The sequence below is a fragment of the Mytilus trossulus genome, chromosome 10, assembly GCF_036588685.1.
Source record: "Mytilus trossulus isolate FHL-02 chromosome 10, PNRI_Mtr1.1.1.hap1, whole genome shotgun sequence".
In the NCBI taxonomy this organism is placed as follows: Eukaryota; Metazoa; Mollusca; class Bivalvia; order Mytilida; family Mytilidae; genus Mytilus; species Mytilus trossulus.
In genome coordinates this window covers 58524801-58540769 of record NC_086382.1, presented here as the reverse complement: position 1 = coordinate 58540769, position 15969 = coordinate 58524801, and the positions used below count along the sequence as shown (strand labels likewise).

Here is a 15969-nt window from a genome sequence, read left to right as displayed (position 1 = left end):
AAGAGAGGAAATAGCAACTACTCGAACTAATTTATTGGCGATTGAGACACGTTTTTGAACTTTGAAACATGTCAACTTATTTGTTGACTTTTCAAATAAACCTCTTTAAGAAAGTTCATATTGTTTATTATGTTTAAGAAATGCAGGTTTTTGAACTTTTGAATTGAAACATAACCCATCGTCTTACTTTACTTATACACATACATGTAGGTTGCTAAGAGAAATCATAAATATGATATCCAATGAAAGTTTTAAATTGTACTATATTTTTTTGTTATTATATTTACAACACCATGATGTTTTTTTTGGTTATTATATTCACAACACTACGTCAACAAAATATGGAAATAGTTAATGTTATGATGCAATAATTTGTCATAAAGACATTTTGTTATGAAACCTTTGTCACTGCCATTTCCTTGTACAATATAAACATGTCATAAATCTGTTTGTGAAATCATCATAAAATCACTGTCTTCTTGTCAAATCTAAAACTTTAAAAATTAGGTCGAGGATTATTTTGAAATATTTCATATCAGAAGAAAGATGATATTACAACCATTTATAGATCAGAAAATGAGACGAAAATTAATATCCCCCTTTTGAAAATATAATTGCTGAAAAGGAAAAATTCTTCAGGCTGTAGAATTAACATAAAGTTTTGGTTGAAATTGGCAGCATTATTTCACTACTGTATAAGTTATTTTTTCAAGTAAGAGGTGTTCTGATATATGGATGCTCCTACTGACAGAAAGGGGAGATAATTTCAATAATTTCAGGTGAAAAAGTTACAGTTTTGAGACAGACATATTAAAATGTGAAAAGGTAAAATACTTCTTTTTAAGTACTTAAGTTCTAAGCTATCTCCTCTCTATCTTAATCTTCACCTGATCAAACAACAAAATGCATATGCAGAAAAAAGTACATCATTATAACTTATAAACCATTAAATTTAGCATTATTACACTCTTATTTTATATATCACAGTGACTGCTCTGTCTATGCACGGCCATTTGTAAATTTTTGCATCAACTCTAAATAGTTTCTACGTAAAAGTTATATAATGTGGGATTGCAGCAACATCTGTATAAACCAATGACTAGATAAACCTCACTATGGATGTGGTTTTAAGGAACAACAACGGATAATGACAGGAATTTGGAAGTGAACCAGACATACCATAATGAGACGATATAATTACAATGATACCTAGTTAAACAAAGTAGATTAAGGATCGCAGATGTTCAAATGATATTGACTATATATGGTAATCATAGGGATAGATATAAGATACGTTTATCTCTACACAGCTGAGGATGTGTAAAATTCCACCGCTCTGTAGCAACTTTGCTTGAACACCCACCATTGGAAAGTTAGAGATTAATCTTTACGAGTATTTCATTAAGTTTGGGAAGATCATCACAGGTTTAACAGTTTTCTTTACATCTTTTTGATGAAGAGATTTACAGATTACAAGTAAACGATGAAAGTTTGTTTACAAACTTTGGTTATTATGATAATATTTTGTGTAAACTTTTACCAGGCATTTTCTTTGAACGTCTTATAATGGTTATTTTATTATGATGGATGTATCCCCACTTATACGGTGATAAACTTTCTGTTCTTAGAGAGCGCAATGACTTACATGTACAAATGCTTTTAGGTTTATTAGTATTCCTATTCTTCCCTAGCTCACCTTACTTAACTATTTATGAAATGTACTAACATATTTGTTTATTATGTTAATAAACATTTTTTGCCATAATTGAAATGTTTTAAAATTTTATGTGATAGTTAACATTACTTAGGCTGGTACAAACACACACAACTTTGATAATTTTGTTGGACTTAAGTTCAATAAGTCTACTTATACATCATAAATTAACAGAAACAGAATTCCAAAATTAAGATTCATTATCAAGACGAAATATATTTGGTTTCAAAAAATCTACCAGAAACTTAAGGATAAGCTTCTAACTTGTGCAATGTCAGAATTTTGCTAAACATGGTTCAATTAACAATTACCTGGTGTTACAAGACTTGATCACTTTGTTTTAAGAGTATAGGGCTTTAGAAAGACAAGGAGTTAACTGAAAGCCTTATATGGATAATCTTACTCTCAATCTTAAAAAGACTAACATTTGACTTCCTTTACTTACCACAAATTACTGGAACTTTTAGATTTCCCGATACTTTTAAGTAGAATAGCTCCTGGTGCAGACTTTCTTCTTTTCGTTGAAGAAGTTCGCTTCTGAAAGAAGAAAAAAAAATATTACATGAACATTTAAAAATTTATCACATTAATCCTGATCTTTATACAATTCATTTTGATCTCTGCTAAAATTTCGATTTCATTATCTCAACCTTGGAAATGTACATGAAAATTAACAAAATATCTAACTTTTAACCTGCTCCATCTCATCTTAAATTTATAGATATGAATATTTGTTATGTCTAAAACATCATAAAATGTTGTCTTAAAAATAAAAATAGGTTACCATAATCCATCTTATTATCATCACTTTCCTTTGTAATCAAAATAAATCTCAACAATTACGAAATCTTCCATTGAAATATTTCATTTTAAATATGTCTTAACACCTACTGTGAAACCGTTCAACTTCCTTTCTATCAAAATCTTCTTTAACAATCTATAGTTTTAAAATCTTTCAACCTTTTTTTTTGTTTTTTCGATACACCACCGCCTCCTAGTTTTTAAACTCCTCTTTCAGCGGAATGCCTTTGGTTAGAAGCCTTTTGAAATATTTATCGGTTCATGCTCCATATGTTTATTTTTTTGTTTATGTATCTTAAAAGATGATACAAACACAAAAGCCTGGATCACAGGTATTCTTTACAAATTTTAACGTTGCATTGTTTTATTTAGTAACACTAAGATGACTATAAATAAAATCCAAAGTTTAAAATTTCAAACTTTTTGTCCAAAATTGATTATATAACATGTTTGGAATTTTCTTATTGTTAAACAGATATGAAGTTATATTTCCATTTATAGCCTTTTGTCAACAGAAACTACAAACCTTCAACGAACAGGGAAAACAAAAATGTGAACTATTTAAAAATTTAAAAACAAATGACATTGATTGAAAAATAGATATTATACTGATAATTTAACCAGGAACATTAAAATTGAAAATCAAAATGGGGATTATGTCAAAGAGACAACAACCTGACCAACAAGCAGACAACAGCTGAAGGCCATCAACAGGTCTTCAACCCAGCAAGAAACCCAGCACCTAGAGGTCACAGTCCTTAGCTGGACATCATATTTTTGTATTGAATTTTTTTTTAGATAAAGCATCACACTATACCTTGAATTTACTGAAGAAAGTTGACAATCCTATTTTATCCTTGGCCAACATAAATGCTGCAAGATCTTCTTGATTTTGAATTGTTAAACCCATTATTCATATCAAAACACAGTTACTTTCAAAAACATCATTCCATATCGTAGATTTGTTAAAAGTAACCCCCAGCTTCCTTCTACTCAATGAACATTTCTATTACAAATGGTGACGTCAAGATTTTGTGTGTCATGAGAAACATGTCAGTTTTTACTTATTTTAAAGAATTCAAATATCTCTGCAACCATTCAAATACTAGGTACATCGTTTATCACACTTTCTCATATTTAATGTTTGTATACAGAAGATGAAAGCTTAATCCAACATACTTTTTTTTGCTTAAGTCAACACTTTAATACCTTGATTTCTTACAGCTAAATCTACACTTTAAGAAACAGACATTTGAAGGTATTAAGACAATGACGTAAATAGATGCAAAGACACAGGGACGGTGATGACAACATTTTTGTGGTCGGTTGAAATTATAAAAAAGACTAAAACATCATGTTTCTATCATGTTTTTAGTAGATGATTAACAATGGACCACCCTCTTGTTCCTGTGCCACCATTTTTTTGTGATATGGTGTAAAAACATCAGTTTGTAGGATTTTTTGAAAACAACTTAATTTTAACTTCAGAAAAAGAAAGTCTTGGTTAATATTAGTTAATAAGATGCAGCAACAAATAAATGACTTATGGTATTTCTTTTAATTTGAACACAAATTCATGGTACTACAGGCTACAACAACATATGAACTACATTGTTGAAGGTGTTTCATGACCTATAGTTGTTAACTTCTGTCATTTGGTTTTTGGTGGAGAGTTGTCTCATTGGCAATCATACCACATCTTATTCTTATATCAATTAAAAGCTGGTGATGACTTTAATGCAAAAATAAGAAGAATTGCTATAATTTCCAATGAGACAAGTCTCCACTGAAGACTGTGTGATATAGAACAAAGCAACAATAGGACACCTGAAAGGTAAGGCAGTTACTAACTCTACTAGGGGGCCTCATGGTCAGTTATCATTCTGATATTCAATTTCTATTCTCATCCTAGGATGACAGTTATGTCTGTCAGGTTGATGATTTGGGTCATTCAATAATTTTAACATATGTAACAATACAGAGGATGCTTGTTATAGAATAGGCCACTTTAACTGCTTACAATGTCTACTGAATAAGGTAGAACAACTAGTATTGAACTGAATGAAAAAAACATTCTATGCATGTGTTAACAGATATAAGAAGATGTGGTATGAGTGCAAAAGAGACAACTCTCCATCCAAGTCACAATTTGTAGAAGTAAACTATTATATTAGATCAAAGTACAGTCTTCAGCACAGAGCCTTGGCTCACACTGAACAGCAAGCTATAAAAGGCCCCCAAAAATAACTAGTATAAAACCATTCAAACCACTTTTTAGTGTATTGGATATGATCAAGAGAGCATAAACTACATGTATCTACTTATTGATACCACTCTGGTTTTCATAGACAGCCTTAACATCGACAAAAGTGCCCTATACGGTATACCTATATTCAGACATCCATTTAAAATTTTATAGAAAGTATATATGTCTATGTAGTTTAAAGTTACAAAAGAATACTGGCTTCATTAGTGATGCTATTATTAGTATTAATATGGGTGAGTTTCAAAATAACAAAAAAAAAGACCAAATTCCAAGCAAGCTGGAGTGAATGTCCTTAATATCATTTAACCGACTTTTATTGCTGTACTTAGGAATAGGTGCAGGTTAATGTGCAGCAATATAATCAGAAACCTTCTTGTCAGACAAGACTTTTATGACTAGATGCATAATATAGGCCAGACTATTATAGGTTATAAAATGCACATTCTGTCCTTCTAGTCATTAATTCTCCAACATATTTCCCATTACGAAATGCAGTCAACAAGTAATTAGTAGGAAGTCCATAATGATCCATCAAAACCATGTTTTTGAAAGAAAAATATAAACAAAAGCTATGACACTCACCTTAGCATGTAAATATCTCCCCTAAATATCTCCCGTTATATCGGTTAACACATTCTATGTCCAAAAAAATGAGCAAATTTTCACTGTCGCATTTTTAAAGTTTGTGCAATTTGTCTTTATTCTGTCATACATTTCTAAAACGGTCCAAACAATGTATGAATATTTGTTTGACCTCTTGACTAAAACTGCCAAGACAATAATGTTTACAATGCAACAATAACATTCAAAATAGATCTAGCATTTAACAAAAAGTTCAACATTAAATTGTAGATACCATGCAAAGATTGATAAATATCGGTATGTCTTAAATCTAAAATAAGCACTTAATCATAATGTATAGGGTAATATGAAGTGTCAATTTTATCCTTCGGAATTCAATACGTTTCACTAGAAGATGTCAACATAAGATTTGTCCACGACAATAAGAAGGCTTTACACATTTACTCCTTGAATAAGTCTATATAGCTGTATAATTTAAACAAAATGAAGCCTTTGCATTTATTCATAACGTCATTTGCTCCAGACTTCAAAGAAGCTTGCCAACTTTTCACAGTACTCGTCAATTGCCTCCTTTATTAACATGCTGCCTCAGTGAACTCCATTATATTGCAATAATCCACTGCATTTCCTTAGGTCACATATTAAATTTAATCCCGCAAATAATAGTTTTGAATTCAAATAGATTAAAATTTCAATACTTCTTGGTCTAAACCTCATATAGGTGTAATAAATAAAACAAAACAATAATTCAACAAACCAAATGAATTGCCTTACGGTAGCACTTTCATGGTATAAATTTTGATTGATTAATTTAAGCTATTGGAATTTTAATTGAATGAATTAACAAAATATTATTAGAAGTATTTCCGCCTTTTAGCAACTGAAATGTAAGCTTACATTGAGCATAAGCTAAACATTCTTTCTGATAGTATTCATAAGCATATTAGAAATTCAATGAACAATGTTGATATAAACCATAAAATGGCCATATGTATTCTATACCGAGAAAATTCTTAAAATAACCAAGTAATATTATATAAATTATGGAATATGTGAATTATAAAGTCAACAACAAAAAGAATTTGCGTGTAATGTCCTGTCAAAAACTCATTTATAAGACATTGTAGAAAATAATATACTCAGTGGGTATAGAAAAAAATCAAAGTATCATCAAACAATTATCAAACAATTATATATATATGTAAACACTTATATCTAGTACATTACTCAATGAAATTCCAAATAATACAGAAGTTGAAAAAAAATTGACGAAAAAATCTACGCTTACTGAATATGATAAAAATTTAAAGTTAAAAATGTTCATAAGGAAGTTACTGGCAAATCTGAAATATGCTTGCACGTCATTTCAACTTATCATTTAACAAAGGTAAAGACCAAATTTCAAATCATTTATTTATACTTCCATTGTAATATGTAACACAATTCAAAAGTATCATCCAACAGTAAGTGACTGTATGGTAGATATGAAAGAGCCGGTAGATATGTAAGAGAGGTCTCTCATATGATTTCCTACGCTTATAATTATTACAGTACCTTACAATAAATTATCAAAAAGTGTGTTTTTCTTACCACAAAAAGCATGAATGGTTTCAGATTTGGTAGAGGCAATTTGATTGAAATAGTATATTCCAAACAGTACCATATACAGAAATTATCAAAACAACTAAAACCAAACATTTATAAATGTCTGTCAAAGTTATACACGTACAAAATCTTCTATTTATTACTATAAATATCTTATTGATGAATGAGTAAATCGGATCAAAACATTAACTTTCCTGAGAACCGTTCAATACTATACAAATGGATCATAGTAAACTAATGAGTGGAAAGAAATATTCTAAAGTCAAACCATCAAAGTCAAGAAGGTGATCATACTAAAATCAGTTGCTATTCTATGATGAAAAACAATTACAGGAAAAATTTGCCTATAAACTTCATTATTTTTTTTTAACTATTCCAAAAAAAGGTAAACAATAATGACTAAACAGTACAATGGCAAGATATTGTCACCCTTCCACAGAATATCTGATCTTATATTTTAATTGATTCATATAACACATTATCCTAGTTTAAGACACATCCACATCAACTTCTATTATCTAATATCTACTAAAAAAATATAAACTATGTCTCATAATAAGTTGTTCAGGGGATTGTTGCAGAATTTCTTCTTTTGACAAAAGATCTGTTATTTACCTATTAAAGGTTCTCTTAAAAAAAATGGTCAGGTAAGGTTAACTCCACACACAAAATACTATGCACTTTTTAAAATTAAAAAAACAACTTTTAGGAAATGTCAAGATAAAGTGCTTGTTAATTGCCCATATAAACAAACTATACTATTAAAGAGAAAGTACATGAATGTTAATTTTTTTTGGCATCTAAAATTTATGATCATTATTTGGTTCTTAAAACTCAAAAACTGTAACTGACAGCCAGCTTGCATAAATACAAGCACAATTGGTCCGAGAACACAATTAATTTGTAGTGCATTTCTTTAAGAACATAAATGAAAATTAAAAAAATCCCACCTGCGCTTTCTCAATGAAACTTTTACAGTGTGTTGTACTACTTTTGGAACAAATTATATCAAAATTATAGCAAACTTCATCATCTCTAACTCAAAATATGGACAATTTTATCTTTAGGGCGTCTTGAAATCTTTTGACAGCTTCCGAAGTGCTATTTTTCAACCTTTTTCACCTGGACCAAATCACTACTTTCCTTTAAAATTCTGGACCCTAATTTTTTTACAGTGTAATTTCACCCCCCTTCTTACAATTTGAGGCATTAAACATGGAGAAATAAATTTGGAAAAGGTATAAAAAGTAATGGCAAGTAACCCACTGTTAACACTAGGGACTATATTCGTGAACAACGAAAATCAAGGGACGACAATTGTGGTCTCGGACCAATTAGGTTTTATAACCTTGTGCTAAAATCATGGTGTATAGACTCCTTCCTTTCTGATGGAACATAGAAAAATAGAAAGAAGAAAAAAAATGAGGCAATATAAAAATCATGCGAAAAAACCCTGACAAAACAAAGACTAAAAAGACAAAACAAAAAGACACAAAATTCCACAAAACAATATCAAGAAAAAACAAAAAATTGAGTTACACCAACGTCAACAAAAATTAATAAAAGGATCTGTAATCCCCACTATAAGGCAACCTGTTTAACATCCATCCTCAATTTGATTGTAACAGGAACACTTTACAACAACTCTAGCTGTCCCTTTCAAATATACCCTAATTTTTCACACCAGACTTAACTACTTTAACACTTACCTGCTGATTATCATCAAGTTGTAAGTTATCATTTGGGAATCGTAGCTGAATACTATCCATTTTTGTTTGATTTTCTGACGTTCCAAGTTCATCCTCATGCTCCTTTACCATCTAGAAAAAAATACGGGAAGATGTTCACTCATTTTTCAAATTTTAAAATCATTCAATTCTGATTCGATCTTCCTTTTCAATACAAATGCTTTTTAAAATAAGATGCAAATAAGTGTGAAAGAGAAATAAACATTACTTAACCAAAATACATCTCTAATTGTCCAAATTTGTTATGGGTTCCGCTAAAAATTTATGTTGCATAAATCATAATAACTTTAGAGGTCACCTGTGTCATCGTAAGTTATTTTTCATAAATAAGAAATAAAAACTTGCAAGGAAACATATTTTATGACGATGTTTTAAAAACACTAAAAAAATGCGTTGTTGCATTTATTGCTATTGATTTGAGTAATAAAACTATACATAGTTTGCTAGAATGATTTGATCTGTGGACCAGAAATAAGGTACTAGTTGTCAGTAACATAAAAGGCCTGCAAGATAATATTCATTTTCTATGGCTTCCATGCAGTGTCATAAAAAAATGTTTAACCATGCAGCTTTTTTTATCTTGTGGAATTGAATGCTACTTCTGACAATAAAATACAATTGTCCCTAAAATCCAACTATTTTCAGAGTAAGTTATAAATACATTTTATTACAATTGATATGATTGTGTATGTACGTTGATATAGGCCATGCATACCATTGGACCAAATCACTAAATTCACAGTAATGTTTATAATAAATAATGATGCAGAATGAAGTCAAGAGACAAAAACCAGTAACAAACAATGAAAAAATTCAATGGAATGCAAAGGTCAAAAGTCAGTAAGTAAGCATTAGCATGACTGACACAAAAAATAGCCTGTCTGCTGTTATAATAAATTATAATCATTTCTGTTTAATAGATGTTTGTTGTTTGCAGAACATCCATTGGCAAATATTTCATAAATATTTTAGAAAAACAACTTATCAACGATAAGTTCATTAGGTTAATGGGACAAGATGAGGATGAAGGCTGCAATAATCATCCAACTAGAAATTAGGACATGTTCAATAGGGATAAAAACTTTGCCTTGAAGCAGGCCACCAACTATAATAAAATTGAGAATGGAAATGGGGAATCTGTCAACCCACAAAACCCACAAAGTTGTTGCAAGGATACTTCAAAGGTGACAGATGGACATATATATTAAACTTCTTATGGCAAACATGCATACCAAATATCATTGACCTATCATGAATAGTTCTGAATAATTTATGATAGTACTGGAATATGAAAAGGATGTCAAGATCAGATCACAATAAATGAGTGACAAGGTCTTATCAGGAAAAACCTGAGGACCATTCCAATGTGTGTTCTGCAAGGTGAAACAATGAAGTTGACCGCACTTTGCAAATTGTTTATGCTGTCATCTCTATGTATAGTTGCCTAGAAAGACTTTGTTATAGGCAAGACAAAAACTTTATGAATTAGAAAGTCAAAATTGTCAAGGAGTTTTGAGTAAAATTGACAATCTGACCAAGTTGTCATACAAAAATATTGTAAATGCTGATCAGTGTTAAAATATAACAGAAAGATTACAAATATTTATCAATAAACTGTGACTCTGCTAAAAACTAGAAGAATTTCTCAGTGATACTGTATTGTTGACCTCAGTAAGACACACTTCAGATTGGACAAGTATCAACTAACCATGACTCGGCACATTAAGGTCTGGTGATGTAAAATGAATGGGATTTGATCACTTATTATGACAGCCTTGTGTTTTACTAATCTGTTAAACATTAGTATGTAAGACTTTAATCTGTTAAGTATAGTGCTGATCAGGATTAACTGGTATGGTGTGACAATCACCCGTCAAAATATTGCCACACTCTGGGGATTTATTCAGAAGAATCTTAATAAGACCACCCTTTTGCTAATATTAATATAATTTGCCAAAATTCATATGTGTATGTATTGTTTATCAATAGAAATATTAAGAACATTAAGAACAACCTTGATGTCCAACAGTTGTTTGGACAACTATCTTATTTGATGACCAGCGGCTGATAGATTTAATTTTGATTTTCAAACAGTTGTTTGAAGAACTATACAACCTGCTTGCTCTAGCTATCATCTATCAACTTGTATTTATCACACTGAAGGCACAGAACAAACCATAAGCTACCGTCTGTCAGTCTGCATTTAACTAACAAACATATTATAAATGTGACTTATTTTTGTTTGTAATGTAGACCTTGTAGGTGTCAACATTAAAAAGAAATTTATGACCATCTTCTAATGGTGGATAAATCATACCAAGTATCTTTAAAGACATTAAAATATTCTCCTCTTGATATAATGACTCTACCTTGGATATGGGTTATGTTAAGTTGAACTTAGTTTGTGACCTTGACACTGAAGTTGTGAATTTAACCTTTTTGAGATTGAAGGTTGAGTACTTGACATTTCAGAATGAAACTCCTAACACCATTTTACAGTGATGGATTGGCAAAAATAATAAAAGGAATCATTGCTACTTTTCAAGGCAGTCAAAATTCTAAGTTGGATATGAATATAGTTTGTCACCTTGACCTTGACCTTTCAAAGCAATATTCAATCTATTATTTTTTATAATTGATATCCTTCCAAGAAATTTCAAGTTTGGAAGCTAAGTACATATAAGTTAATAAACTGAGCCTCCACCGCAAAAAAATGTTGAAAAAAATAAAAAACAAAAACTTCAGATTCATCTTCTTTGTAATAAAATGACTATTTTATATAATCCATTTACACTAGTAATTACAGCAAGTAGGTGTATAGTTTATATTAAAGTATCCATTACATAAGCTAAACTTTCTGATAATATTTCAATAAATCAGGGGAAAAGGTCATCAATCTCATTTCATTGACATTATAAATAAGACCACCCCATGTCGACAACATAAAAAACTTTATATTTATAAGACTTATATTTTAACAATTCTACAGCTTAAGATCATTAAAATCTGTTTTGAAGTCAATATAAGGTGTATAATGACACCAAAAGACATTTTTTATGAATACTTTATGAATAGATCAATAAATATCATACCCTGCCTTTCAAAATCATGTGACCATGACATCCATATGAATATGTTCAACACGGACGATTTTAGTGATGCTTGCCGATAGTTACAGAATTGTAATTCGGTGATTCAGCGACGTTATTGTTTTATATATATTACCCCCTTGGAGAGCTCATTGATATGACCCACTATGTAGAATATTATATTGTGCATGCCAAATTATTATATTAATAATATCTTCCTTTAATTAATTTGTATTTAATTGACTGAATATGGATATGTCATATAAGCATATTTGTATACACATTATTAAAGGTACATTTTAGTGTACATAGATACCATAGTATATCCTGAACACAGACCTAATATTTTAAACATGAGAATTTAAATATGGATTAAAAAAATTTTCTCGCAATTATTGACCTCCTTGTAGGGATTAAAGTTCCAAGAGTATTAATGAAATAAGGACAAACCTGACCAAGGACTACACAACTTATTATCTTTATTTTTTTACACGTGACTAGTTTTTTAAAAGTTTTATAATGAACTAAGCTTTGCCCTTTTAGTGTCTCCTGAGATAAATACAATATAAGATATAAATGACCATAATCTTTATGAACTTTCCTTTTTAGACCAATGACTGTGGATAGAAGAGCAGTAAACTTGAAGTGTGACAAACAAGACCGAAAAATAAAAACGTGGTCAATTTAAACGTGTCTTCAAAATGAGCTGTCCATTTCATTTCATTATTGAAGATAAGTTAAAATTCAAGATAAATGATTCCTTAAAAACTTAAAAATAAGAAATTTCCTCATTTAGAAATGTTTCAGAACGCTGTTAGAGTCATGTTCAGTGAAAGCATTAAGTATGTTGTTATTCAATCCTATTTTATCCATTAGATAACAGTCTCCCTTATAGACCATATCTAGGATTTGAAGCCTGTGAAACATAGGGTGTATTTATCAGATCCCAAGCAAATATGGAGCAAAGGTACAGGAAAAGTCCCAAGACCAGAAACTTGATGCCTTCAAAACTGAATCACTGTAAAGCATATTATTGGTCATAATAAACAAAAGGTTTCTTGTGTACTAAAATCAATTTACAAAAAATATCTGATTGTTCCGTGAGGAAATGAATAAACTTCTGCCTATTTATGGTCATAATGACCCTACTTGAATGTCTTTAATAGATTTCTTATAAAGTAAATAGAAATATAACAGCTGTGTGGTAAACGTTCCCTAAATTGGTAAAATGAGAACTTATAACAAAGAAACCGACTTGTATTACACAAAACTTAACTAAATATCTTTTACTTTTGTATATTAAATATATAGGGTACAGAGTATGAAAGACGGCATTGTATAATAGGGAAAAAGAATGTTAATTGAAAAACAGATAATGACTCATTTGCATAATATCAATTATCAGGAGATAGGTTTGGAGACATAATAATAAAATTATGAGGAGGATCAAAACAATAAAGACTCAATGGTTGTACTGAGTTGACTTCAATAAAACATCCTGGTCTAAGCCAAGGAAGGTTTCATCATGTCTGCCTTATATATAAAACAAATTGGTGACACAAACTATCTTTTAAAATTCAATGCATAAAAGACCATAATTTAACATTACAGTATATAACATGTGTTTGAAATAAGGATTTTCCAGAAATGAAGTCCCATAAGAGTGATTTTCAGTTTACCATGCAACCAAAATTTATGCCAGAGTCCTGCATACATTTTTAAAAATTTAATTCAAAAATAAAACTCATGGTACCAATAATACTGCACCAGATATGCAGTGCGTAACAATCAATGTCTCTGTAGTGACGCCCAATGCTAAATATTTGAAAATCCAAAGCATTGTTCAAACCTTTTTGGTTGATAAAAAAGGTGAATAAGACTTACATTTTGGACTCTTGAGGTAGCTCGGCTGAGTTCCTCATAGTCTTGATGGTTTGGATCTGTTTCATCAAGAAGATCATTTAAGTACTTGTCATACTCAGGTATCCTTTGAACCTGCAATGATAAAAAACACAAACATATAAATACCGTTGATTTTTTCGTCACTGGCAAACAGTTTTACAGCAAACACTCTTGGAAACATAAATGCATGTATTTTCAATGCTGATATATTTTTATCTTCTATAATCCAGAAAGCACATGAATCTTTATAAACAAAAACACAGCTAACTTAAGCCTATAAATTAAGTCACTTTCAGCTTTCAAAACAAATCCCAATATGGAAAAGTTTAACAGTTCTCAGGTTAAAGTACTGAACCAGACTCTGTCCTGTGTCAAATTCTCCTAACCAACTCTATTACTCTGCACTAATGTACCCTAAACAAACTTTTCGTATACAATTAAACATGCCTATAGGAATTTTCAATTAGGCTCTGGGATACAAGTATAAAAAACAACCATGAAGTTACTGTCGGTCAACAATTACATCCCTTAGTTCCGGGAAAATCTATCTGATAAAATGTTTTTTATCTAATCAAAATAGGACAGGTTAAAATGTCAACATATAATGCTGGACTTACCAGATAAATTGTGATTAATTTTTGTAATTTGTTTACAAATTTCTTACCTCCTATATTGAAGAGTGATGTATGGGATGAGTGAACGTGTAAAGATATGTCTTAGGATTGGTATGGCGTGACAATCTTGGTGAATCAAACTCTAATTTCACCTGTATTTTTACTATAAGATATGTTAAAATAATTTAATCAAGGAATTTTTCTAATTTAAAAACCATTGTAACTTTACTATGAAAATATCCTTTTTTACAAACTCGTAAATGGATTTTGTATATAAAAGTATATAATGGTAGGTGTCTTTTTTTAGACACCTATAATACCATCCTTGACATAGTCTTGATAAGTTCGTGAGAAAATATTTAAACAGACTTAACACAAAAACCATGTTTTTATTAAGTGGCCCTCGATATATGAAGAAAAGTACTATCAACAAAGATTAGAACAATAAAGTTTATTTAATTCCGATGTTTAAATCATCTCTCTCTTTATTAATCTTACGATTACGATCTTATGATAAAGTTTGATTAAACATTATATTATATTTGGAAGTTACATGGGCTCAATACAAGACGTTTCCTCCCCCTGTGAAAGTTAAATACGACTTTCCCAGGCTAAGAACATAATACAATTCTATGGACTTTGTTCTACATGCAAGGATTTCCGCACCATAATATAATGCTATATATAAATATATTTTCCCAAGTCAAGAAATAATTGCTTTGTACAATACAAAACCTTGTTCTTAACTAAAGTCCACAAACTAAAAATATCAACCAGTGGCAAAAATTCCAATAAAATTGAGAATGGAAATAGGGAATGTGTCAAAGAGACAACAACCCGACCAAAATAAAAAAACACAACAGCAGAAGGTCACCAACAGGTCTTCAATGTAGCGAGAAATTCCCGCACCCGGAGGCGTCCTTCAGCTGGCCCCTAAACAAATATATACTAGTTCAGTGATAATGAACGCCATACTAATTTCCAAATTGTACACAAGAAACTAAAATTTAAATAATACAAGACTAACAAAGGCCAGAGGCTCCTGACTTGGGACAGGCGCAAAAATGCGGCGGGGTTAAACATGTTTGAGATCTCAACCCTCCCCCTATACCTCTAACCAGTGTAGAAAAGTAAAAGCATAACAATACGCACATTAAAATTCAGTTCAAGAGAAGTCCGAGTCTGATGTCAGAAGATGTAACCAAAGAAAATAAACAAAATGACAATAATACATAAATAACAACAGACTACTAGCAGTTAACTGACATGCCAGCTCCAGACTTCAATTAAACTGACTGAAAAATTATGATTTCATCATATGAACATCAGACACAATCGTTCCCGTAAGGGGTTTAGTATCATACCATCATAACATATATGAGAAGAACATAACCCGTGTCATTTTTTGTTATGCACAACAGGAAAGTGCAAAACCACTTCTCAATTAAACAGAATTAAATGTTACGCAACAATTAAAGAGAATTCTTTTTTCTTTCTTTTGCAATATAACCATGAACGTCAGGTCAGTTTTCTTGTAGCTAGGGACAAATCATTCTATATATCAACATTAACAGGCTCATCAATGAAGATTATTAACCGATTTTTCTTTCATCAAATATAAGAGGACAATCACGACTGATATGAAGTA

At 30.5% G+C, this 15969-nt stretch overlaps 1 protein-coding gene across 10 annotated transcripts in view; it reads right to left on the bottom strand.

The window, feature by feature from the left end:
- LOC134688258 (rho GTPase-activating protein 20-like) overlaps nt 1-15969 on the bottom strand; it is a 166205-nt gene that overhangs the window by 26408 nt on the left and 123828 nt on the right. For all 10 annotated transcript variants that reach the window (XM_063548772.1, XM_063548775.1, XM_063548773.1 and 7 more), the window contains 3 exons: nt 13690-13800; nt 8678-8788; nt 2160-2251 (listed from right to left, as the gene is read on the bottom strand). In XM_063548772.1, coding sequence (XP_063404842.1) covers nt 2160-2251; nt 8678-8788; nt 13690-13800 — 314 coding nt within the window. The remainder of the gene's footprint in view (nt 1-2159; nt 2252-8677; nt 8789-13689; nt 13801-15969) is intronic.